The following is a 25,834-nucleotide window of genomic DNA, read 5'->3' as shown; positions in this document are numbered from 1 at the left end:
AATTGGGGAGAGAGAGAACCACAACCTTCCTCAGGGTTGGACTTATAATGGAAATTTCAGAACTGTGTGAGTGACTATCTTTTACTTGCCGAATGGCCTGAGTAGCAACAGAAAACCAATTTGCTGAGAAGGATCAATCTGTTGTGCAGAGAGAAGCCAAGTCTAGACACAAAGAGACAACTTCGCGGGTTCTGGGGCCTTCCAGCAGCTGGTTCCACTTCTGAGGCCTAGCTTGATTCCTGCCTTTGGTTGATGACACATCCTTCTATCCATTCATATAGTTTCATTCAGCAAGTGTGGGTGACTTCCTGTTATTTGTGTTAAGGGATAATTTTCAAAAAGGTAAAATCATTAAGTCTTATACAAATATAAACACACATTAAACTCACTAATTAATGAGGGAACCAATAAGATACCAAAACCAGTTCAAATGATTTAATTTTTAGAAATGTATATCCTCTACCAGACATAATTTGCATAACCAGGAACAGGAATCATTTGCATTGCTACGGACAGAGACATTTTGCATTATTACCAGTATTTGAACAGATTTGCACTTTAGAAATCTCATTCTAGTGAGAGTGTGAATATTGAATTAGAGGAAGGTAAGGAGATCGGTTAGGAGACTCTGATAATTATGATGAGAAGTGAGAGGGTCTCAATTAGGGCACTGGCTGAAGGGTTAGATTGGAGGAAATAGATTCAAGAGACTTAGGGTGTAGAATGTATAAGACTTAATTAAATGTATCATTGGGGGTAGGGTGGGGATAGAATAGAGCAAATAGTCCAGGACGATCCCAGGATCCTCCAAATGCTGGGTCTTCTTCAAAACTCTTTGCATGTATCTCAGATTTGGGGCTAGAATCGCAGGGAAATGCTGAGGCTAGAACAATGTTCCCTTGTTGCTTTGTTTCTGGCAGTGGTAAATAAGGTTATTTCCCCCACAAGTCCTTTTAAGAAAAAGGTACTGGGTGAACCAGATGGTCCTGTGACCTCTCTCTGTTTCCGAGAGGCTGTAGATGAGGAACAAGTGTAAACATGGCCCATGTAAACTTGAATTACCTCTGTCTTTTTTGCTATTGACAGCTATTCAATCTAGTTCAAGTAAAAAGATTTCCTCACTGAACCCAACTTCAGGAAGCCCCTCGTGGGGCTCTCTCCTGGAATGAAACTTTAATAATTAAGATGTCCAGACTAATAAAATAATTTCTAAACTTCAAACTTTAAAATTAAGGCTTTTCCCATTTCTCAGCTTAGCCCTATTGCAAGTGGCCATGTTCAGCGGGAAATGGGGACGGGGCTTAGTAGATGTCAATCTTTTCCTACTTATCTCTTCTCCCACCCCCAGCTTGCTAACCCTCTTTCTCCACAGGGTTTGAGCAGGTTGGAGGGAGAAAGGATGAGGGAGGTCCTTACTCAACTAATACTGTCACAAACTAATTTTAGTGCTCGGGAGTATATAGAGCTGACTCTTTCTCAAAGAGCCCTTTTATAGATTTTTCAGAGGTTCCCTCCCTGTTGGTGGAGATACTTCTCCTATACCTAGTTACTTTAATGTGGGTGAATTCAGCAACTCCTCTAGTTGGTCACTTACAACTCCTTTAGAAATCTCTAGGCATTTAAAATATCAACTTTATTGAAGTATAATTTACATACAATAAAATGCACAGATTTTAAGTGTACAGTTTGGTAAGTTTTGACAAATGTCTACACCCATGTAACCACCTCAAAAAACAAGATATAGAAAATTGACCTCATGCCCCTTTATAGGCAATCAACCCCACCCTCAGGCAACCTTCTATCTAATTAGAAATCTGTAGGCATTTGACAGCACAGCTCACGTTTCCTCCTGCTGAGGTTTTCTCAACCTTTCAGATGGTATCTCTGACAAGATAAAGCAAGTCTACTTGGTCTCTTACATGACCCATATCTGGTCTATGGGGAGCACCCATGCATCCCTGTCCTGCAAAACAATGGGAGCACAGGCCAATCTCACCACAGCTACCCCGTCTTGCTTTGCCAAAGAACAGGTAGTTGACTGTTCTTTTGCTTTTTAGATATTTCCAGTTATGTGTCAAATATGAGCTCTCTGTATCCTCCAGACACATTAATCATATAAATCTCTCCAAGTAACTTCCTTAAAACCCTCTCAACTTGAGCTGAACTGGGCAGAGGGGACTCAAAGCCCTCTAGCAATTCTCTCTAAAGATCCCTTTCCAATGTCTGATTTTCCAGCCCTTTTCTCAAGGTGAGTGAAATGATAGAAGGAGAACTGACTGAGTGGTGAACACACAATGCAATATATAGATGATGTATTATAGACTTGTACACTTGAAACCTACGTAGTTTTGTTAACCATTGTCACCCCAATAAATTAAAAACAAAAAGTTGCAAACTTGTTTTTCACACTCCCCGTTTTGCAAGTCTTGCACGGTCATCTCACACCTCACTTTGGAATGTGGCAGGCATCTGCTGTCTTGGATCCTCAGGGGGGACGGGGACTCAAATCTCCCAAGATGCATATAAGCCACCGGGAGAGGATGCTGATTGTTCAGGGGGCTTTGGGGGGGGGGGGGGACTTATTAGTCCAAATTGTATTTTTACAAATGCTTTAGATGAGAGACCATAAGTGGTGACCATGCTTCAGAAAAAGAGGCCCCTGAAGTATAAATGAAAACTAGATACCAAAGGCTAAGTTTCACTTTGAAAAGACAGGGCAAGAGGCAAATTCAGGACAAATAAAAGAGAGTAGTAGATTTCATTCATTTACTCATTTATTGAAAAACATTAGTAATCTAAGTACTAGCAGTCTGCTGGGTGATAGAAATACAAATATGAACCAAAGTTCTTGTCCTCAGAGAGAGCATCATGGCCTAGCAGAGAAGACAGAGAAGTAACCCACAATTAAAACAGGCGAGTTAGAGATAACACATTCAACTCTCAGGAACTGAAAGAGAAACGTACGAGGTGGTCTAGTGTCAGGAAGAGGCACCCAACAAGAACAGGAGCTTGTGTGTCAGTGAAGGCTACCAGCGGAAGCGACCAAAGCTGAGAGTCAAGAGCAGATAGACATTAGCTACACAAAGGAGGGAAGTATATTCTAAGAGGAGAGAACAGAAAGAGCCAAGGCATAGAGGCTTCTGAAGATAATGGAACCTTTGAGGAATTGCAAATAGTTTGGTATGGCAGAAATGCAGTATATGCAGCAAAAAGTGGTGATGAAACTGGAGAGGCAGGCAGCTTCAAGGTAGGGAAGGTATGATGAGTCACTAAAGCACTTTAAACTGGCAAATGCCATGATCTGATTTGTACTTTTGAAAAGTCATTTTCTGTGGTGTGGATAATGGATTGGAAAGAAGCAGAATCCGAGGCACGGAGACCAGAGAGGACGATGTTGCCATAATCCAGGCAAGAAATGATGAAAGCAATGGGACTTGGATAAACAGGAAGGGAAAGATTTGAAGACAACTGTAAGACTGAGTAAATGGAACTTGGTAACAGAATGGACTAGATTAGAAGAACACAAGAGAGGAGTCCGGAAAGACTTCCAGGTTTCTGGCTTGAGCTACTTATTGGGTGATGGCATTTATTTATTTAGGGAAATAAGAAAAATAGGCAGAGTAGCAGATTCCAATTCTTTCATTTCATTTGTTCATTCATTCAACAGACATTTATTAAAGGCCCATCATATGCTATGAATAGACAAATGATTAAAATGTCCTGTGATAAGTGTCACTGGTAAGGGTATGCACAGGGGAGCAACTGAATAAGTTGGGCAGCTATATAAGTCACATTGAGGAATTAGGGGTAGATCTTGGAGGAGACAATGCCTAATCTGAGCTTTAAAAAAAAGAGGTGAAATTCACATAAAATTAACCATTTTAAAGTACACAATTCAGTGGCATCTAGTACATTCACAACGTTGTTCAACCATCACCTCTATCTAGTTCCAACTATTCTGAGTTTTGAAGGGCGACTAGAAGTTTGCTAGATGAAGAAGAGGGTGAGGGATGAGGGAAAGCATTTTGGGACATGAGAACAGCATGTTTGATGACATGAAGACCAGAAATAGCATGACCAGAGTGAATGCAGAAAGGAAAGTAGTGAAAGACAAGGCTAAAAAGAGGCCAATAATAAAGCGTTCAAATTTTAACTTGATCCAGAAAGCATGGGAAACCCTTAAAGAATGCAAAGATGGGGCTGGACACGATCAAGTCTGCCTTTTAGACAGATTACTCTGGAAGTAGTACTGGTGATACTTTGAATAAGAGAAAACAAGGAAGACGACTTGGGAGAGCTTATGCAGTGATCCACGTGAGAGAGGATCAAAGTCTGACCAATGGCAATGGTAGGGAACTGAAAACAAGACATAATAAAGATGCAGAATTTACATTACTTGATGATTGATTAGACATCAGACTAGAGGAAGATTATAGGATGGTTCCTATCAGTCTGTCTTGGGTGACTGGAATGACGGTGGTGACATCCTGGGATGAAATTTTGGGGAAAATGATAAGTACAGGTTGGTGGGTTGAGTGTGAGTTTCCTGAGATTCAACTAAGTGAAGGGTCTTAGAATCAGTTTAATAAATGGAACTGCATTTCAGAAGAGAGATCTAGGATAGAGTGAGAATTCAGAATCTTCTTTTTGTTGGTACATGAAGTCATGAGTTTAGATTAAGTCACTCAGGAAAAGTGTACAGAGAAAGATGAGCAGAGAACCTAGTACTGAGCTTTGAGAACCAATATTTAAGGTGTGCAAAGAGGATAGAGCTATGTGGTTAAAAGATGTGATCATAGTGAGGCGAATACAGAGTTTAGCAGCAGGGGGCAGAAAAGTGGCATGGAGCTTTTAAAAAGTAGAGAAAAAGGGGGTAGGGGAGATACTGGTTTAATTTGAAGGGAGATGGTGGTGGGGGGGGTCTGTGAGACAATGATTGTCGCCGGGGGCCCCAAAGACCATACAAATCTCTCCACTCCAAAACAAGCCATTTATTACTCCATAAACTCTTAGAAATAATTTCCCAAATACATACAATTTCTTCTCAAAATAATTTTATGGAATGAAGACAAATGTTCACCAATTATATCTCCTCAAGAAAAGATTTTTGAAAATCCCCTGCAGTCTCCTCCTCCCAGCTCTGAGGCCCAAAAAGGTGTCAGTTCTTGGGTCAAAGGCATCAAAGGAAGGGAAAGAAGGCAACATCTTGAGCTGTCGTTTAAGGCAGGAATCACCTCCTTTGTTCGTCTTTTTTTGTGTGTGTGGGGGGCGGTCCAGAAACTCTCCTTCAGCTTCTTATGACCAACTTTTCACAGCTGTCTCCTCCTTTTGCTACCCAGGGCCAGCAAAAGACTCACCCTGAATCCCCCAAATAAACCTGAGAAACGTGCCTGCGTGGGACGATGTGTGGGGCTCTGGCAAGGTTTATGGTTGCTCTGGGCATGAGAAACAGGGCCCAGAGTAAGATTCTTAGGCTCCATTTTCTTTTCCCTTCCCCATACGGCCCCTGTGCACCCATTACTTCCACATTTGCTTGTCTGGATTAAAACTTAGAAGGTTTGGTGGGAAGGAGGCCTACATCGCTTTTTCTTGAAATGCTGTAACTCTGACAGATATCTGGGAGCTCTTACTTCACTTTTCCTTGCCTTACTTGGGTACAGTCTTTTAGAGAATGAAGAAGCCGAGCCCCGGGAGTGAGAGTGGAAGAGCAGGTTTATGCTGCTTTCCCAGGGACCCTAACCTCTCCTTACTAAGTTAGGTGAATACAAGGGAGGAAGAGCAATGACCGACTCCTTTGGAGTTTCCCTAAAGGCTTCTACTTTTTAAAAGAAAAGCTATCTTTTCTTGGGCATCATGGATCTCATAAACTTGCCGGAAGTGATGAGGGACCCAAAGCCCTGTTTGTGGGAGAATGCATAGGCAGAACGTCGAGTGCTTGAATGTTTCAGTTTAGTCTGGACTGGGGGTGGCAGTGGGTGTTTCATGCGATGCATTCTGTCAATAACCTACAGCCAGAGCATGGGGACAGGGTTTTTATCCACAGAGGCAAGGCAAAGAGGGTCATGAATTGAATTATAGCTGGGTAGATTCCCTGTTCCACTCACCTTGTCCACAGTGGAGGGGCAGAATAGTGGTTTGAGAAACTGGTACCCAACGGCAGGCAAAATACAGAGGACCATGCTGAGGGCAACACTCAGCCACAACAGTGGCAGACTCAGAGTGTTCCTTACCACACCTGTAAACAACAGCCAGGAGGGGAAAGGCTGAACCAGAGCCTGGAGGAAGGGCGCTGTCAGCCAGAATTTAGATACCTCTCCATTCCAAAGAAGGAAGTTATTTTGGAGACAGGTTAGTCTCCTGAGAAATAAGTAAATGCAAAAGAATTGCAGCGAGATCCTTTTTACAAGCCAGTCATCGTGAATTCACGTGCCTTCGTCTCTCTCTGAAGGCGGGGCAGGGCAGGAGATGGGGGGAGGTTATAGGAATCCTAGAGCTTCGGCCTGGACACAAAAAATGGGATAGAGGACATTGGAGGGGAAAAATGAGAGGTGGAGCCAGCTACGTCTACATATCTACTCTTGCTGTATTTTGTCCTCATCAGAATGGAGATGAGAGATAGGGAAATTAATATGGGAGACAATAAGGCAGTAGAAAGAATATTGGACTGGGAACCAGGAGACCTAGATTTGAGTAATTTAAAATTTAAAAACCTCCAGTCTCTAAAATGGTGCTAATAATTCTTGTGCTGCCTACTTCAGAGAATGCTTGTAAAAATCAAAATAGATAAGAAATTTGAAAATATCTTAGAAACTCTATAAGGTAAAATATTTCCCCTAGCTAAATTTTGAGTCCTTTTAGGGCAAAGACCATGTCTTATTCCTGTCTATATCCATAGAGCCTAGCACATAGTAATAGCTGCTCCATAAACATTTACTAAACAAATATATTTGGTTCACATTCCCCACCCCTATTCCCCACCCCCTTGCCACACGCTGAGCAGGGACTTACCTAGGAATTGAAAGACGTTGGGGAACATTAAGCATAAGCCATCACTGTACAGGAAGTTTAAGAGGCAAATGTAGAAACCCAGGCTACCCCAGGTGATGAAGTGGCTTATCACCGTCCAGTAGGTTGTCTCCAGGGCAATCTGAAAAGCACCCTACTATGTGCAATACGCTATAACCTGGGACCTATCAGCCACCTCCCTTCTCCAATTCCCTAATGGGAGGATGCTCCCTCCCCACCCTCCCTCCTTCCTTCCCTCCCTCTCTTCCAGACAGTCTCCTCCTCCAATCCCCCTACCCCTACCACCACTGGCCACACCTGCATTGTGACCACCCAAAGCAGGGAGGTCTGCACTATCAGGGAGAAGGACTGGTAGTCGGAGATTTCCTTCCCATCACTGCTCACTGAGTTGCAAATCGTCCTCATGGGGACAAAAAACAGCACGAAGGAACTGTAGACCCCATGCATGAAACACTTCACAAATTCCTTCTTGTTGAAATAGAGGTTGTGCTGGCCTGGCTCATACAGCTCTGGGAAGTGTAGGCTCCACGTTTCATTCACATCCTGGAAGCACCAGAAGGTAAGGAGAAAGGCTCAGAAGGTTCCCATCTCCGCCAGAGTGGAGGCTTCTCCCCTCACTGAGTCTGCTGGCAGGCTGCCTAGGAGCTTCCTCATGGGTGACTTGAGAAGTGCAACCAGAGAACAGAGCAGTGAGCACAGAGCCTTCCTGAAGTTCTACTCTCTAGGCAAGGATCTGGGTAATGAAAGGAAGCTAGGAGAAGGGCAAGATGGTGGAAGGACCTGGAGGCAGTTAGGAGCGGGGACTCAAGAAAGGGGGCAATTGGGACTGGGGGTAGCTGGGAGGGAGGACTGGAGCTTGGGGTAGGGGAGGAAGTTGGGACAGGAGTCCCCAGTTTTAAGTGTTTCTTTGGTTGAATATTCTTTGTGTCAAAAGCCCGTGGGAGGAGAGGGGAAAGCCAATGGGGACCAGGGAGTCCCTTATAGGTGTCCACGCTCTGTGATAGTCCTGCTATTCCCATAGCTACTGGTGAACTCAGGTAAGAGGATTCTCTATGTGGGTGAGATTGGATCATCTTCAGCTCGTGAATCTGAAACTCTGGATAACAGAGCTTGGGGCTTGTGTTGAGAAGTTGTAGAGCCCTAGAATTTAGACCACCGAAGCTGGTTAGAGCTGCTGACTGACACAGCTTATCCCTCTTGCTGTCTGATGCTGGCAGCTACTTCATGGAGACTTTCTTTCCTACCCTGATGGGGACCAGGAACCGTGATACTATGATGTCCCTTTCAGCTACTTTATTCCTCTTTGGAGGCTCCTTTTCTATTCCATGTACCCATGACTGGAGGTTGGGGTAGAAGGGAAGGGAGAGGTGGGCACCAGGGCCCTCAATACCCAGGGAATTTCTGACAAGGACCCATACTCCCATGCTTGGCCCTCAGGACCCCCACCGAGGCCTCCCACTATTGGTTTATCTCATTATCTCTGAATGGTCTCTCCCTTTTTGAAGTCCCTGCCCCAATAGCTCTATTTCCTTTCACTACTTTTGTACACACTAAATTTACAGCACAATTTCCATGTTTCTCTCTAGAGATAAAACTGATGCAGGAAAACTTGGATTTCTAAAACTGATGATTATTCTCTGTGGAGGAAGACTCTTTACTTTATCCCATGATACCTCTCCAGGTGATAAGCTCCCTTCCTTGCTCTAGAAAGCATTCCATTTATACTTCACTTTATAGAGCTCAGCTCTTGCTATTCTCCTCATCTTGGGAATATTTCTCAAGGGCCCAGGGGCTTCAACACTGACTAAGGGGCTTGTTGCTGGTCTTACCTGGTCAAACAGACTCAAGCCCAGGACAGGGAGGGAGGTGTAGACCAGGTTGTAGAGAGTGATAAACCAGGTGTCATAAACTGTCTGGAAGAATACCAAGAAAATTTCTTAGATGTCTCTCTTTTACAAAGTCCCAGCTCCAAGAGAGCCCCTTTGTCCTCAATCTACCCACCCCTGTACTAACCTAGAGCAGGATCTGAATTTCAGCAATCTGACTGAGAAGGCTGACCTCAGTCTCTGTTTGGTCCTACTCTATTTAGAACTGGCTGCCTGGCTGAGGTAGGGCCATATCAAGCTTGTTTGTGGTCAGCCTTACAAGGTTGATTGGAACCAATGCTACCATGACCTGCACTGCTTCTGCCTGCACAGCAAGAACCCAGACTGGCTGCTAGGGAATGCTAGCTAACACCCTGCACTCCCGGGCATGGAAGCCTCTGGGCTATTTGCTGTATCTGCGTTATGACATTCAACAGCTTCTATAACCCTGGACTCTTTCTAACACTGGCAAGCAGAATAGACCTAACAACCCTTCCCCAGTGAGGTGCTCCGTCCCAGAGCCTAGAGAGGGCTCCTCTCCTTACCAGCCACAGAGGTGGTCATCTTTGTTGGTTCTCGTTCTCTCTCTCTCTCTCTCTCTCTCTCTCTCTCTCTCTCTCTCACACACACACACACACCTCTCCCACAAACCAGACTGGCTTTGTTAGACACCGCGGGTATACAAGTCCACTACTGTCTGCTGACTGGTCTGTTCCCCCTGGAGCCCAAGGCAACAGACGTAGTAAGTATCTCCCAAGAGAAGCATTCCTGGGGTTATTTCTCTTGGGAATTTTTGAGAGACTCCTAAAAATTACTCATAGGAAAAGGGATTCCTTGTGGAACATCAAAATCCAGGTGTCACCTCTCCCCACTATCGTGGGGGAGATTTCTTTTCAAAATGTGGAATTAAGTCATTGGAGCAACAACAGTGCGTGTTCGGGTGTGGAAGGAGAAGTAATGGGTAGCTGTGTTTCCAAGTATGGCTCTAGGTGAACGCCATAACCAGCCTGTCTGTCAAGACCTAGGGGACCTTTGAGGTTTAGCCTGCTCCATAAGGATTACCTTGGGTGCTAAAACAAACAAACAAACACAACCAAAAAGCCCAACTCCCAGACTTAGGAAATTCCCTCCATTACGTATGTTTGGAAACTCTAGGTGTCTATGTCAGGGAAAAGGGGAAAACATCTTATGGGTGAGTTCTGAAGGTAGGAGTCAAGGCCCTGTCAGAGCCAGGCCAGGAAAGCTAGGGGTTAGAAATCTAAGTTTCAGTGTGGGGCTGGGAGATGGGATAAGCATGGGTGAGGAGCTTTACAGGTGATGGCAGCATATCCTACACTGGTCTCTAGAGGAGAAAAAGGGTCTGAGCTGGCTGAAATGGAGGGTGACAAGACGCTGTTGAGCAGAGTGGGAAATGCCACCTGACTTCCTACCTGTGCGGAGAAGCCGCTGTAGAAGGAATACCAGACGTGCACCAGGGTGAAGGCAAAGTTTTTGTAAAAGAAGTAGCTGAGAAACTTGCACATGCGATTATAGGACCAGCGGCCATGGACAAAGAGTAGACGCTGCAGATACTGGAACTGGGAGAAGGTGAAGTCACTGTTGAGCATGGCCTGCGTTCCCTCCTGGCTGCTGATGCCGACGCCAATGTGGGCAGCTGCAGAAGAAACCCCAGAAACTTCTCAGCCCCAGACCTTGTTTGCTGGGCTCCCAGCCTGGGAAGTATAAACAGAAGACTGAGCTCATGCTGTACAAATGCCTTGTTTTACGTTTGGAAAACACTGTTAGGCCCAGCTCAAAATGGCCCTTACTTAGTGGCTGGAGCGTTTTCTCCTTAGTGGATTGCCCCTCCCCTACAAGTCAGAAAACAGCTCCTTCATCTTTATTTTGTTTTGTATGGTGCTGCTCAAGAATGCCTGCCACTCTTGGCTTGTTCTAGAAAGCTGTCCTGGATGGTCTCTGCACCTCCTATGGCCACCTAGGCTCTTTCCTACTGTTTAGATGCTGAGGTAAGCATTTCTTGGTATCTCCTGAAGCCACTTAAATCAATTAAAAATGCAGGATGGACGTCAATCCAACATAACATTTAATTACCTAAGTTTATCTAAGGAGCGAAATCCAACTGTTGGGAAGAATAAGTGACGTACATACTTTGTTAGTGAGAAATAAGTTCTTCAGGAGGCTTAAGGTGACTTTTTCTGGATAAAGCAAGGATTATACTCGATGGAAGATAAGACTGAAGTTCCTATTACTTTTAATTAGTCTGTTGTAGTGTAGGCCAAATTCATTGATTTTCTAGCATATACCTATTGCATTACTTAATGGAATAACTAAAACCTCTAAAGCCCTAAAAACCAGAGAAGTTCTAGGAACTGGGGAAGAGAGAAAGAACACTTCCTAGTCTGAGGCTGAGTCTGGAATATCTGCTAGTGTTTCCCGTATGGAGAGAGAAGGTGGACTAGAGGACCTCTAGATGCATCCATATCTCACAGAACCACAAGTTGCTGGAGGCTAACAACATTCAGCTGAAGTTAAAACCAGTTTCAGCCATTTGTTTCTATTGGTCTGAAGCATCAGTAAGTCTGCTATTCTCCTCCAGCCAGGGTAGTCAGGGCAAGCTCTTGGGAACACTGCCTGCATTGGGCCTCACAGCTAATTCCCCAGTTGGGTAACCCTGTCTCCCACTTTACTTTGCTCAGGCTGACAGCCTTCAAATAAGGAACAGACTATGACTTCTTCCCAGGGCTCCTTTCTGTGGGCTTTGATGCCATCTCAGAAAGATGGTGTGGTAGTGACACAGCCTGTTGTTCTATGAATATATGCGTGAGCTCTTGTGGGAGCCACGCGTATCTATGTGTGTATGAGTATTAAGTGAATGAATCTAAATGTGTGTGTGTGCCTGTGGATACAGGCAGATGTATGCATGTGTAAATAAATGGGAATGCAGGTGTAGCGGAGCATGAATGAAATCACAGAACATGAATGAACGAAATCATACAACACATATGACATGCAGCAGTGTGAACGAGCAACAGTGCCCCCCAGATCGGGTTTGCCCATGGAGCAGGGACAGGACAAGCTCATGCCTTGGGGCTACTGCCCCCACCCCTCACATGCCTTTGATCATGCTGACGTCATTGGCCCCATCCCCGATGGCCAGTGTCACCGCCTTCTTGTACCTCTTCACCAGCTCTACCATCTGGGCCTTCTGAAGGGGTGTCATCCGGCAGCAGATCACCCCCTTGCACATGCAAGCTGCTCGCAGCAGTTCCACCTCCAGGTTCCTTTCTAGAGCATAGGCCTGCGGCACCGGAACACACCCACATTTCAGCTGCACGAAGAGGTTCTCCCCACAGGATCTCCCTAGGCCCCTCCCCTCTCCGCCTACTCTCCTGTACTACAGAGGGCAGGCGTGCCTGCTCCCAAGGTGCTCCACCCCCAAGGGAGACCAAACCCCCACGTCAGCTCTAGGCATCGCCACACTGACCCAGCCTCCAGTGGGAAACCCGTCAGGGTCTCGGCCTGGGTCAAGTCGGTTGACTGGGCTATAAGGACAAGTGACTTTTTGGAGGACATGGTTCTGCTCACTTCCCTCTTCCCCTAAGTGACAGGCCACATCAATAGTGAAATTTTTGGATAAAGAAGGAATATGCTCTTGGCTTCTCTTTCCTCATTATTCCTGCCTAGAGAAGGCTCGAGAAAGGTGTTTGTCAGACAAAGACACCTAAAGAGAAGGGGAACAGGGTCACTCATGGGTCTTGAATTTCCCCTGAAGTGGGTTGGACCCAGGAAAAAAGTTCCGTGGAAGAAGAGAACAGGCCGTAGCTCTGTGTTGCCCACCAGACTGTAGCCGTTGATGATCAAGCCGTAGTTGCCACTGGGAACCTCCTCAGGTATTCGGAAAGGCGCTCTGGGCTTCGTGGTGAAGCAGGTGTTTAGTGGGTCTGGTTCCAGCAGAGGCTTGGGTTTCATCTTGTCTATTGCTGAACTGAAGACCAAGAATAGTGGTTAGTGTCTGACCTGAAGCCCCAGAGCTTAGGAGGGAAAACGTGTCCCCGAGTGAAAATGGGCAAGGTGGATATGGAGCCTCTGCAAAGAGCCAGCCAGGACCTCACACCTGACAGCCTCCTGAGACCTGCCACTACCTTACGTCCCTGACCATTCACACACCACACTTATCTACTCCCCATACTCCGACTCCTTGAGTCCTAATGCTGCTTCACAAAATTCTCTCAAATACTTTAGGTTTTCTGCTTTCCTCTCCTCCATTTCTTCTCTGTGCCTTCTCATAGTATGGAGCCATACTGGGTAAAGAGATGAGTGAGAAATCTTGGGTCCAGGGATGGGCTGTGGCAGCTCTCCCATCTGTACCTGAGTTCTTGCCGAATAGTTTCACCATCATTGCCGTCCACGCAAAACAGCCCATCCATTCCGTTGTCAAATATGTTACAGGCATAGGCGATGTTCATAGCAGTCTCTGCAGGGAAGGAGGAACACAGGTCACATTTTGGCCAGGACAGGGTGTCTTCACCGTGTGCCGGTACATAGGCTGGTACACAGTAACAGTGGGCTACAGAGCCCATTTGTCCACATCGGCCAGGGATGCAGTCAAAGTGCAGTTTTCATGGGTCAATGGAGACCATATTCAAATATCCACAGGAGCCTGGCAACTTGGTAAAGACTGGCAAGTTCTTTATCAGTAACTAGGTTCGTTCTGGCTTCGTCTTCTCTACAACGCCTTCCCCTGTTTCTTAAAGCAATTCTAGTCTGTATCCACTTCTCCAGCCAAACAGGATGTATTTCCTGGAACAGAACTGTGCTTATTTCTATGCTAGATTTAATGGGAGACTGAGACATGCTTAGGTTGTAGTCTTTCCTTTAATCAAGAAATCTGGAATTTGGAATAAATTCATACTAAAGGAAAAAAATTAAAAAAAAAATTAAGTCCTGAACCCTGGCTGCAAGTAGTAGCAATAGTCAGAGGAAATACTGCAATTTGTATAGAAACTTTCTTGGAGAAAGACCTTGAGGATGAGAAAGACTTGTTTAGGGGAAGGAAAAAACATTTCAAATGGGGAAACCACCCAAACAGAGGCCCTGGAGTAGGAGTTGCTTTATTTTGGGACATACTGAAGGGGACGGTCACTTGAGGATAGAGAAAAGGATGTGTAGGCAGAAACAGATTATCAAGGTCGTGAAGGCCAGGGAGTGGAGTCCAACTGCCACCTGCAGTCATGGTGGGCACCTGAGCAGAGGAGTAACGTCATAAAAGTAGTATATTTTAGGAAGATTAAACTGATGGTTGTTTGTAGGCTATACTGAAATTAATAAGGGCAAGAGACAGAAAGATCAGGTCAGAAGCTTTTTGCAGAAGTACAGCCAACAGGGGACAAAGGCTGAGTGAGCATGGTGACACAGTCAAGAGGATTTTCAGAGGAATTTGAGGGACATGGTGGGAAAATGGACCTTCGGGACAACAGAGAGGGCATGTATAGTCAGAAAACTCTAAAAGTTTTAGCTTGTGAGTTCCTGGATGACAGAGGTCATGTTTGATTGTTTCACCTCTGTGTTCTCAATGCCTACCTCATGTAGCATCTGCCATAAAGTATAGGCTTAGCAAATTGTATATCAAGAGGGAATGGAGCTGTCCTGTAAGGACTTGACCTGGGTTATAAGGTATTTTTCGAATCACTGGATAAGAACAAAAGGAAAAGAAAAAGAAGAAATAGCTAAGGTGGACAGAGAAGAGGATCGGTCAGGTGAGGAGCTCCACTTTACCTTGCTTATCTCCAGTCAAAATCCACAGTTTAATTTTGGCTTTGTTCAGGGCGATGATTGTCTCAGGCACTCCATCCTGCAACTTGTCTTCTATGGCTGTGGCCCCTAACAGCTTGGAACAGAGATATCAGTGAGTCATAAAAAAGGAGAGAGTCACAACATTTCGTGCTACCCAACAACTCAACTGGCTGCTCAGCATCCTGTTTAGTAAGCTGGCACTGTCCTGGCAGGAGTACCCCAGTGGTATAAAACTCAGCACACTATGCCTCTCAACAGATGCAGCTTTTCAACCACACACTGAAATCAAACTTGGAAACACAGAATATCAGGGATGAAATAGGGAAAAGACTTGCCCAAGTCATACGTGATGCTATGTGCCACTTCTAAACCATCTGTTTCTCGACACATGTTCTCTCTCCCTGGCTTCATAGCACGCTTCATGGCTTTGGTCTTCAACAGGGATCCCCAGACAAAGGATGCCCCACACCTCATTCCAGTGTTTCTTTCAACCTTACAAGAGCTTGGTGAACTTAATTTGTTTGTATCTACTGGGGCCCTCTAAGGTTTTTAAGGCCTTTGCCCCTGAAAAGGGGAATCACTAGATTAAAAGCATCTTGGTTCAGCACCATGCTTTCTCTCTATGATATCCCAACAGTGCCAACCCCAGGGATGGGCACCAGGACAAACTACTGACTTCTGCTAGGCCTCTAGAAGGACAGTCTAGAAATATCACAGAACTGGCTATGGAAGGAGATTTGTGATCTTTGGGATCTCTAAATTTTCCCATTTGGTATCAGTAACTTCTATTGTTATAGCAGAGCCAGCCTGTATCAGTTTGGTCAAAAACTCAGGGGACATCCTTAACATCTCTTTTTGCTTATATCCTATAAGATAATCCATCAGCAAATTCTGTTGGCTCTACCTTTAAAAAAAAAAAAAAGTACAGATTTGATCATTCCTCACCACTTCCATTACTTTTATAGGGTTCAAGGCATTGTCATCTCTCAATCGTATTATTGCAACTACCTGCTAATTGGTCTCCCTGGGTCTGTGCCTGCTCCCCTACAGTATGATGTCAACATGACAACCAGAGATCATTCAGAAAGCTTCATCACTTCTCTGGTTGAACTCTTCACTGGTTTTCCATATCCCACTCTAAGCCCTTATTGGCCTGCAGGACCCTCTACTACTTCTCTGTCTCATGTCCTTTTATTCTGTCCTCCTGAGTGACACTGCACCAGCTACCCTAGCTGCTCCTGTTTCAGGGCCTTTGCTCCTGCCATTTCTTCTGTCTGGAAAGCTTACCCTCCAGAGATCTGCTTGGCTTGCCACCTTCTTGAGGTCTCTGCTCAGATGTCTCCTTCACTAAGCACCCTATTTAAAATAGCAACTGTGCTTTGCCCTCTCCAAAACACACACATATGCTGATACTCCCTAGCTTGCTTCCTGGCTTCATTTTATTTTCTCCCATAGCGTTTTTATCTTCTAACATACTATATATGTTACCTTTTTTGTCTGTTTTGTCTACTGCTATATGAACAGGGCTTAAAACAGTGCCTGGCACATAGAGGAAGTTAATAAATTATGTCAAATGAGTGAGTGAATATTTTTGTCTTGATTAGTCCATCAATTAGTTCTGGATTATCTAATCTGTTATTCCTCCCAGATTAGTTTCGGTAAGCAGCTTTGGGATAAGAAACACTGTCGGAAAGATGAAATTTATAACCAGTGTGTTTTTTTCATTATTTATGGATTTCAAAGGTCCAGGATATCCTGAATCAGCGTGGATTCCAGTATCCAGAGAGCGCCTGAACCTACTGATTTGCTGGAAGCCACTCTCAGAGCCCTTGCTCAGTCTGCTGACTGCTGTCCCCCATCACGCTTCCAGTTTGTCCCAGGCTTCCTCACACTAACCATCAAGTCTTTTTCGATCTCTTCATAGACCCTTGATATTTTATTTTCCCGATTCGCCAAAGACAAACAGGCTTCACTGTGCTTTTTGCTCCAGGCACAGAAGAATGAACTGTCCAGTTCTCGATAGGCCACCATGAGGGTGCGAAGGCCTTCACTGGCAAAATCCTGGAAGACATGTGTATGCACTGAGCGGGGCTGGGCTGGGTTAGGGAGTGGAAGGCTGATCCCATGGGCCCCATCTGCTTGCAGTATAGGGTTTAATGGTTAGTACCATGGGGCTAGTACCTGGCCTAACCAGAAAGCAGCTGTTGAGCTTTCTCAGCAAAATGTCCTAAGGATTGGGGCAGCATAGCTGGGGCTAAAGTCTGAAAGTAGTTCTCAGACATAGAAGATTCTAGCTTCTATCTACAGTTAGGTTATTTGCTGTGTAACCTTGGGAAAAACTAAGCACTCTAGATTTCTTTCTTATAAAACTGGGATAATAATTCACCCCCTACAGACAGGATAATGACGTCTATAATATGAGAATGAAGGGAGTAATAAAGCAAAAAAGAGTTGTTATAAAAATAAGCAAAGGTGCTATTATTTTTTACAAGCATATATTCATTTTATTTTCCTCTCTCTCTGCCTTCCTTCATCAAGCATTCAATGGGCATCTCAAATAGCATACATATTGTGTGTATTTGTCTATAGCTGGTTGGCTCAGTTGACTGGCCGTAGCCAGCAGTGTTAGGCCACTGCTGAAATGCTTTCTGGGTGAGCTAGCATCTCTTTGCTCCTTGGCCACCGATATATCCTAACCATAGCTAGCTATCTTGCGGAAGTATACTCTTGGTCATAAGGAGGGCTGGGTGAGAATGTGGGAGGTTTGGGGTAGAACTCATATCCAACTGAGGATGGGATAGAGGCAGATTTATGTATTAAGAATTGCATGTGAATAACAATTCTACACGACCACTGTTACAGTGAGCTTCAGAATAATTCACTTTGGCATCATAAGAGTAAAGGAAAACAGAATTTATCTTCTTGGTATATTGCTCTTAGTTCCCTGTGCAACTCCTGAGTGTCTGATGTTACCTGTCAGGTGAAACTAACATAGGTAGTATAGGTAGGGAATGCCATCTCTTAAACCTCTGTACTGTTGGCAGGCAAAACTATGACACAGAAGCCTGAGGGAAGTTCTCAGAGACTTCTTAAGAAGGAAGAGATATGGCAGAAACTGATTTTGCAAAGGATACTGATAATAGGACTGGACAAGCTTAACAATACACTGACAGATTCTTAATTCTTCAACAAGTAATTTAGCAGCCTGTGTTAACATTATTTCTTACTGATCTCTCACTTGTGTGTTTTCCTTTTCTCTTCTGTTGGGCAAACCAGAGCCCTGGGGCCAAACCCTGACCCACTTGTTTTTGTGTGACCTGCTGATCCCCGTCTCAGAGGGCCTGGAGCTATGCTTCTGCATGAGTGGGTTTTTGGAGCTTGACTCATAGGTTTATCATCAGTGGTTAACATACAGTAGTGTAATCAGACGCCACTGCTGGTATCTGTTAAGGTTGGTAGCAGGCTGAAAAATCTGAAACAGTTTTATGGCCCACTTTGAAGCCAGTCTGTGGAAATGCTCTCTGAGAAAATACCTAATTCCTGTGTTCATTAACAGATGAGAGTTTTCAGACTTGCCCATAAAAAATACTGTGGCCTCTGGGAACCATAAGATATAAGAGCCACCCCATGTGGGACACTTCACTGACTTTTTAAAACATTTGAGATATACTGTACATACCATAAAATTCAGTCTTTTACAGTGTACAATTCAGTGTTTTTTAAAAAATGATACCCTTAATTGTGCAACCAATCATCACTACTATCTAATTGCAGAACATTTTCATCACCCCAAAAGAAACCTCATACCCATTAGCAGTCACTCCCATTCCCTTTTCCCCAACCCCAAGCAACCACTCATCTACTTTCTGTTTCTATAGATTTGCCTGTTCTAGACATTTCCTATAAATGAAATCATACATGTGGCCCTTTGTGACTGGCTTCTTCCGTTTAGCACAATGTTTTCAAGGTTCATCCACACTGTAGCTGTATCAGTATGCCATTCCTTTTAGTAACTAATTAATTCATTGTACGGATATACCACATTTTATTTATCCATTCATCCATTTATGGGCATTTGGGTTGTTTCTACTTTTTTTGCTATTGTGAATAATGCTGCTATAAACATTCGTGTACCAGTTTCTGTGTGGATGTATATTTTCATTTCTCTTGGGAATATACCTAGGAGTGGAAATGCTGGGTCATCTGATAGTAACTAAATGCCAAACTTTTTCAGGAACAGCCAGACTGTTTTCTAAAATGGCAACATCATTTTACATTCCCATCAGCAATGCATGAAGGTTAAGATTTCTCTCTATCTTTGCCAACATTTATTATTGTCTGGTCATCTTTTTATTTTATTTTAGCTATACTAGTGGTGTGCAGCAGTATCTCATGGTTTTGATTTGCATTTCTCTGATGGCTAATGATATTGCACATCTTTCATGTGCTTACTGGCCATTTATTCTCTATGTGTTAATGTAGAGTCAAGCCAAAATGGCCTAACAAAATAGCAACTTCACCAATCTATTTCTTTAAAATATTTTTCTGATCTGCCTCTTTCTCATCCCATTCCCTGTCCTATCCTTCCAACCCTATATATCCAGGTATAAGGGTAGAAATCCCAGAGAATACAGACCTGGTTTTCCTTCTTAGTGCCAGCTGGCTGGAGCCAGTCTTTCTTTCTGATGTAGCTCAAGTCCAAGGGGGTAGAAGTAGCATGGAGTAGGTAGGGGGGAGGTACCCTTGGGGACTCTAATCCTGTAGATATCAGAGGATGATATCAAACAACCTCCTAACCAGCCCAGGCCGGGTGCTTTATACTCCATATCCTAAAAGCAATCTGTTCTTATCATGGCTGATGGGGTGGGCCTCCCATACCAGCAGGCCCTATTCTGAAGCAAATTCTAGGTCTGACCATGGGACCTCCTAAGCCAGGAATCATAGAGAGAACTATTCTGACTGTGGTAAGTGCTCCCACAGACACAATCCTTGTCATGACCCTGGGATCCTATGCCATCCAACATCTTGGCACAGAAGTTGGCAATGTGATCACTGAGAATCCCACAGAATGAGGAAGCTTTCATTCTTCCATCAATTAAAGAGACACAGACACCAATATACACCCATAAATAAACACACTGACACAGGGACACATATCCAGATACAAGGAACCATCCACAGCTTCCCTCCCCTGCAACCTAAACACTTACATCTAAATGTCCCATGGTCACATCTCTGATGGCTCTACAGGACGGATGAAGCAGCTGACAGAGGGTGGTGTCTGCACCCTTGCAGAACAACATTACCCGATTTTCAGGTGTCCTCACTAAGGATAAGCAAATTAAACAAAGTAACCATATAGGTCCATTGTTATAAGAACTTGTCTGGGCCAGAGGGATGGCCGGTGGTGTTCCCATGACATCTGTTTCTGATACCTTTGGGGGGCTAAACACTCAATGAGTGGCCACATAGGATAAGTGACATAGTGAGGGCTGGTGAGAATGAGAGAGGACCTTATGGAACCAGTTCTTCCATGGGTTCAATATCACCTGTGGAAGTCTCTGATGCAGAATCACATTTAGCTTCTAATGTCCAAGTTCTATACTAAAGCCCACATCTAGTACCGTAAGGACCAAGGATGAAGAATGAAGGATGACGAATGACCCAAACGCATCGAGAGCAAGATAGTAGGAATTTCCTCTACATTTCTGTCCTCATCTCTTGCTCTAAGTTCAAGCTTTATGGATTTATTCTCTGTTCTTAGCTTTGAGGGTTCTTACAAGCCACTACTCAGGAAAACTGAAGAAGGGCCCTAGTGAATGGTAGAAAGCCCCCACCACCCTTGTGTATAAAAAAAAATATAAAGGTATGTGTCAGAGAAAGTGGGAATGGCTGTGTGTTTGTGTCTGAGACACAACACCTGTGAGAAGGCATGTGGAGGGGAGAAAACATCTGTGTATAGATTAAAGAGAAAGTCAATGTGTGAATGTGTATGAAAGACCAAGGGGAGGACGGGCTAGGAGGGGCACCCACCAATAACAGACATCCTCTTGCGCACATTGCTGAAGTCCAAGATAGCCAGCAGTTTGTAGACTTTGGTTTTCCCCATTTCGACTACCACGATGATCTCAGAAGTACGGGAACGGAACACAAAGCCAAAGTTCCTGGCAGCAGTGACCAGGGCACCTTCATCTGGGGACTGAGCCTGGTACACCAGCTCACCTGGCAGGAGAGAGGAGGGCAGCTAGAGCCCACGGACGTGCAGCTGAAGTCCACCCAGAAGGGACACCGTCTTCCAAATGCTTACATAAAGATGGAGCCCAAGAAGGAACACTTTTCCTCTAAACTTCCTCACAGTCTGGCCCTAAGAGGTCAGGTTGTGTACAACAGGTCAGTTTTTTTTTCTTTCATTTCACAGACCTGAGTTAGTATTACAGAGGCACATGGTACATGCAATGTATACAAGCGAACAAAACATAGGCAGTTACTCTCCAACTTTAGTGGGTAAAGATGGCTCAGGGGGCTTGTTAAAAATGCAGGTTCCTGGCCCTATCCAAACTTACTGAATCCAGAATCACAAAATCTGGGAGGAGGGCCCAAGAAATTGAATTTTTAACGAATCTCCTGGGTGAGTCTCATGCAGGTGGCCCTGCATAAAGTGCTCCTGCATAAGACGGTCCAAACTTTAAATAAATACTGCTGCAAGATAATATTGATGGTTTAATAAACAATATATATATATGAATCAGTACTGTCCTGTCACCTTCGAAACTCTCACCTTGGGAAGCTAAATGATTCATTTTGATGAATCAGTCATTCAGTTTTCTATTACTCAAGACACTTCTTGAGCTCCTCTTTTAGAATATCACCACAACCTGAGGTATATTTTGGATGATTTCTCTTCTTAAGGACACTTTAATTTCTAAACACCAGTTAAGCATCATCAGAGTCTCATACTTGTGAATGAGGCAGGTGGGGGAGTATAATTTTAGGTCCGACATGAACTATATCTCTGGGACAATAAGACTATTTTCTTATGTGTTTCCTACCTGTAAACAAAGACAAGTCAAAATATGCTTCAAGTAATAGCAATTGTTGGAATGTCAGGCCCAGGGAGACTTGTGGAGGGATGGGAGCGCATGGGGCCAGGAGACATAAAATTTGGGTTCTTATCTCATCCCTGCTATTCTTAGCTGTAGGATTTTAGGCAAATCATTTCATCTCTTTTAGCTTCAGTTTCCTTCAAAACTAGGATAATATTTCTTTTCTGCTTACCTCAGAGGGCTGTTGTGAAGATTGTGGGCGATAATATAAATGAAAGCAATTTATAAAACTGCAAAGTGATGTACAAATATAAGGTGTCACTAATGGTAGTCCATTGACTTTAAAGGATGATTTATCTGGTTGCTTAAATTCTTGTTTGTTAAGGAAAAAAATCTTCTTAATTTATAATCAGTCATTTCTCGTTGTTTCTTAAAAAAGGCTTTGATAAATTCAGGGATGATATAGTCATATTTGGTTAATAAGGGAACTAGAACATGTCGGGACACCTTTAAATTGTGAAGTAACAAAAGGATGACTCAACTCATTCTTCAGGGAAGTCCTGTCAGACATAGTGGGCTGATCTTGGGAACAATTCGGGTGGACTTTACGACAGGACATCAGAGTCTCAAGATCAGGAGGCCCCTACATGGCACCAAGCTTGACCCTATCCAATGACTGAATCTTCTTTAAGACCAACAGATTGCTTTCTACATGAATATCTCCAGTGACTAGGAGCTCACTACTTGTCTTAACTATCCATTCCATTGCTGGATAACGCTTCCTGTTAGGAAGTTCTTTCTTCGATTAAGCCGTTACAGATGATATCAAACCACCCTCACCTGCAACCAGCCTAGACTCTATGACGTATTCTCAGATCATGAGGCCTCGGGCCCTTTCTCACCTTCCACTTTCTCTTCTGACATCACGGTATGACACAATGAGAGTGAGAGGAAAAATAAGTGCACCTGGCGATCTCCCTTTTTCACTGCTTCCACCAAAGTCATGTCATAAAATGAAAACTTAGGATCAGCCAGTTTGTTGTAGGAGAAGCTGACTTTTTCTGTTGTCTGGAACACACAAGCCAGAACAAACTTCTCAGCAGCAGCTTGATGTTTTACAGAAGGTCAATTTGGGGGCAATTTCTGGAATGTGATGAGAACTCTTAAGAGGGTGGGAAGAGAAAAGCAAGATAAATGGAGGAGACTCTGTACTGGTTTCTAAGGCCTTTGTAGCTTTGACCTGGACCACATCTATGCACTTGGGCCAGAAAAGATCCACCCCACAGAAGACAAGCTAAGTACTGCTTGGAAGACCCTTCTTGCACCCTTTCTCCCCCAGCTATTCTGAACAATCAATGGCCAGCTTTAGTCTCTACTCTTCCAAGTCCTAAATCCATGACAATTAAACCTGAGAATATGAGGGGGTAACTGCTCCTCCATATTAGTAAATGGTGTCTGGAAAAATGCTTGTCTCTGGCTGTCCTCTGCCTGATTTTGGGAGCTGGGAAGAGAACTGAGTCCTGGCATCACTGTGATATTTAACGCCACAAGGGGGCTGGAGACGAATATTGCAAAATAGAGGCAAGGCTGCGTAACAAGGAATCTTCAATACATACGTAGTACTTGTTCACAGATTTAATTTTGAAACATTTTACTTGACCTGACTCCTTCCTGCTTCTAACCCTCATGGTCCTTGACTTTGACTCAACCTTTGGACCTAATATTCACTACCATTTTTCTGGCTATGACCTTGTCTGCTATGACTCTCATTCTCCGTTTCAGTGAGGAAGCTGATAGCCTCCTTGGGTAAACACTTTTTTCTGGTTTAGTTTGGCCCTACGGCTCTTTATCCCCACCCTGGAGTGTGATATTAACAGATTTCTTCAGCCCATACCAGAACTCTCAAGGATATTTCTCCAGTTCTTTGCAGTTGTGGTATTACTTGGGCTGGGCCCCAATATATCAAGTACAGACACACTTGTCCTGCTTGGTGTTATGTTGGGGTAAGAGAAGTTTGCAGCGAGCCATGTGGGCTCTTTTCTATATCCTGTATAGAGGGAGTTTTGTCACAGCAGAGAGGAAGTATGGTCAGGTCCAGAGACAAGACCGAGCCCTGGCCAACCACAGAGTTGGTTGCTGTGGGAAGTTTGTGGGTTTAGCAATTTAAGATAAATCCTCATATAGCATCCCCTGAGGCTATATAATGTACTGGCACATTCTTTGAAACTAGAAGCTGGTGAGTGATGAGAGATAAATTGGAGAGGCAGCCATGAAGCAGACCCTGCATTAGCATCTTATATGCAACAGGGAGTCACAGCAATTTTCTGCTGGAAGTGACATAATTGGATTTGTGTCAGAGGAAGTCTTCTGGTAGCAGCATGGAGAATATGTTAGAACTAGCGAGACAAAAAGCAGGGAGACCAATTAGGATACCATTCAGTAATCCACAAGAGAAATGATGAAGTTGTGATAATAAATATTAAATTAATGGGATGGTTTGAATTGGGAGGTAGAATTGATACAACATGGATATGAAGCGTGAAAGAAAGAAAAGCTAGGAATACTGTTATATTTCCAAATTGGGCCCCTGGATAGATGGTAAGACCATTCACAGAGATAGGTAAGATACCCAGCTAGTAAGGTATTGAGGATGTTTATGATCTGAGGTTTCTGAAGTTTTTGACAGATTGTATTGGAGATACGTGAAGGACATACAGGTAGTAAAGAAAACAGGCATATACAGTTTTGAAACTCAGTTAAGAGAGCTGAGCTAGTTTCTAACCTTCCCTTCCAGACCAGTAATGTTTGAGAATACTAGACCTGGCTAGGTGAAGGGCTGAGATAGAACTGTCCTGGAGCTGCAGTACAGCATGATCTGAGAGGCAGTATTCATGAACAACTCCGAAATTATAAGTCAATTAAAAATCAGTTAGACAAGGTTGAAAGGCAAATTCAGGTACTAGACAAAAGGATGGAAACTGGGGATACCAGATGAGAGGAAGTGGAGGGTAAGATGTGGCAATTGAGGAAACTCTTTGAGATGCTATGACATAACTACAGACAGTTTTTATAGGATATCTTTAGCTTTCACCATGGACGGGGAGAGAGCTATCAAAGGTTCCTTGGATATATGGATTTGGAGGTGGCAGTGAGTAGGTGGTAGTGAAAGCCATGTAAATACGTGAGATTATCCAGGGAGATGTACAGATGGAGAAGAGGTACAATAATAGAACCCTGGGGAACATCAGCACCTATGGCCAATGAGGTGAGAAAAAGCAAGGAGACAGGAAGATGAGAAAAAACAAGAAGAGAGTTATTTAACAAAAGTCAAGGGACAAGAGAGCTTTAAGAGAAAGTGGAGTTTAAGTGTTAAAATCTGCACCCAACAGGGCAAACTCAACTTAAAAAAAGTCTGCGGAGGAGCTGGGTAAGAGCTTACCAACAAGGCAGTCATTCAGTAACCTTGGCAAGATAGTTTCGGTGGACATAAGACGGAGTCTGATGACAGAGACTGGTTGGAAAATGAATGAAAGGCGAGGAGTTAGAAACTGCTATAATTGCCTGTTTATGTATATGACTCCTTGTCTGGTCTGTCAACTCCATGCAGGTAGAGAACAAGTCTCCTGTTTTCCTTGAAACTTTAGCACCTATTCAGAGTCTGACATATGGCTGATACTCAATGAATAATTGGCACTGCTGGTGGAGATGGATACTGGCGAGAGGATAATACAGGATGAAGGAAAGGGCCCAAGTACTTTTTAAAAAATATGAATAAAATAGATATAAAAATTTATTAGTAGTGGTTACCTCTGGTTAATGGACTAAGGGTTATTTTAACCCACTTATTTAAATTTAGATTAATACTCTATTTTTTAGAGTAATCTTAGGTTTACAGAAAAACTGAGCAGAAACTACAGAGAGCTCCCACGACCTCCCTCTCTCCTTTCCATCCACAGTTTCCCCTGTTAGCGTCTTACATTAGTTACAATCGAACCAATATTGATACATTATTATGATTATTAACGAAAGTCCATAGTTACATTAGGGTTCACTCTGCATTGTACAGTTCTATGGTTCTGACAAATGCATAATGTGATGAACCTACCA

The 25,834-nt window shown here is 43.8% G+C and overlaps 1 protein-coding gene across 1 annotated transcript in view; it reads right to left on the bottom strand.

Annotated features, from left to right (window-relative positions):
- Positions 1-5,262: 5,262 nt before the first annotated feature.
- Positions 5,263-25,834, bottom strand: part of LOC109446137 (phospholipid-transporting ATPase FetA) — an 80,539-nt gene continuing 59,967 nt past the window's right edge. Inside the window, 15 exon segments of the mRNA XM_074331529.1 lie at positions 5,263-5,842; positions 5,844-6,005; positions 6,105-6,235; positions 7,009-7,147; positions 7,324-7,569; positions 8,856-8,939; positions 10,322-10,545; positions 12,006-12,189; positions 12,729-12,876; positions 13,260-13,365; positions 14,667-14,778; positions 16,581-16,745; positions 19,895-20,010; positions 20,718-20,906; positions 22,630-22,795. Coding sequence (XP_074187630.1) covers positions 5,816-5,842; positions 5,844-6,005; positions 6,105-6,235; positions 7,009-7,147; positions 7,324-7,569; positions 8,856-8,939; positions 10,322-10,545; positions 12,006-12,189; positions 12,729-12,876; positions 13,260-13,365; positions 14,667-14,778; positions 16,581-16,745; positions 19,895-20,010; positions 20,718-20,906; positions 22,630-22,795 — 2,199 coding nt within the window. The 3' untranslated portion in view covers positions 5,263-5,815.

The sequence above is a fragment of the Rhinolophus sinicus genome, linkage group LG04 (assembly GCF_036562045.2).
Source record: "Rhinolophus sinicus isolate RSC01 linkage group LG04, ASM3656204v1, whole genome shotgun sequence".
NCBI lineage: Eukaryota > Metazoa > Chordata > Mammalia > Chiroptera > Rhinolophidae > Rhinolophus > Rhinolophus sinicus.
The sequence above is the reverse complement of the archived record's forward strand: the minus strand, read 5'-3'. Positions and strand labels throughout refer to the sequence as shown.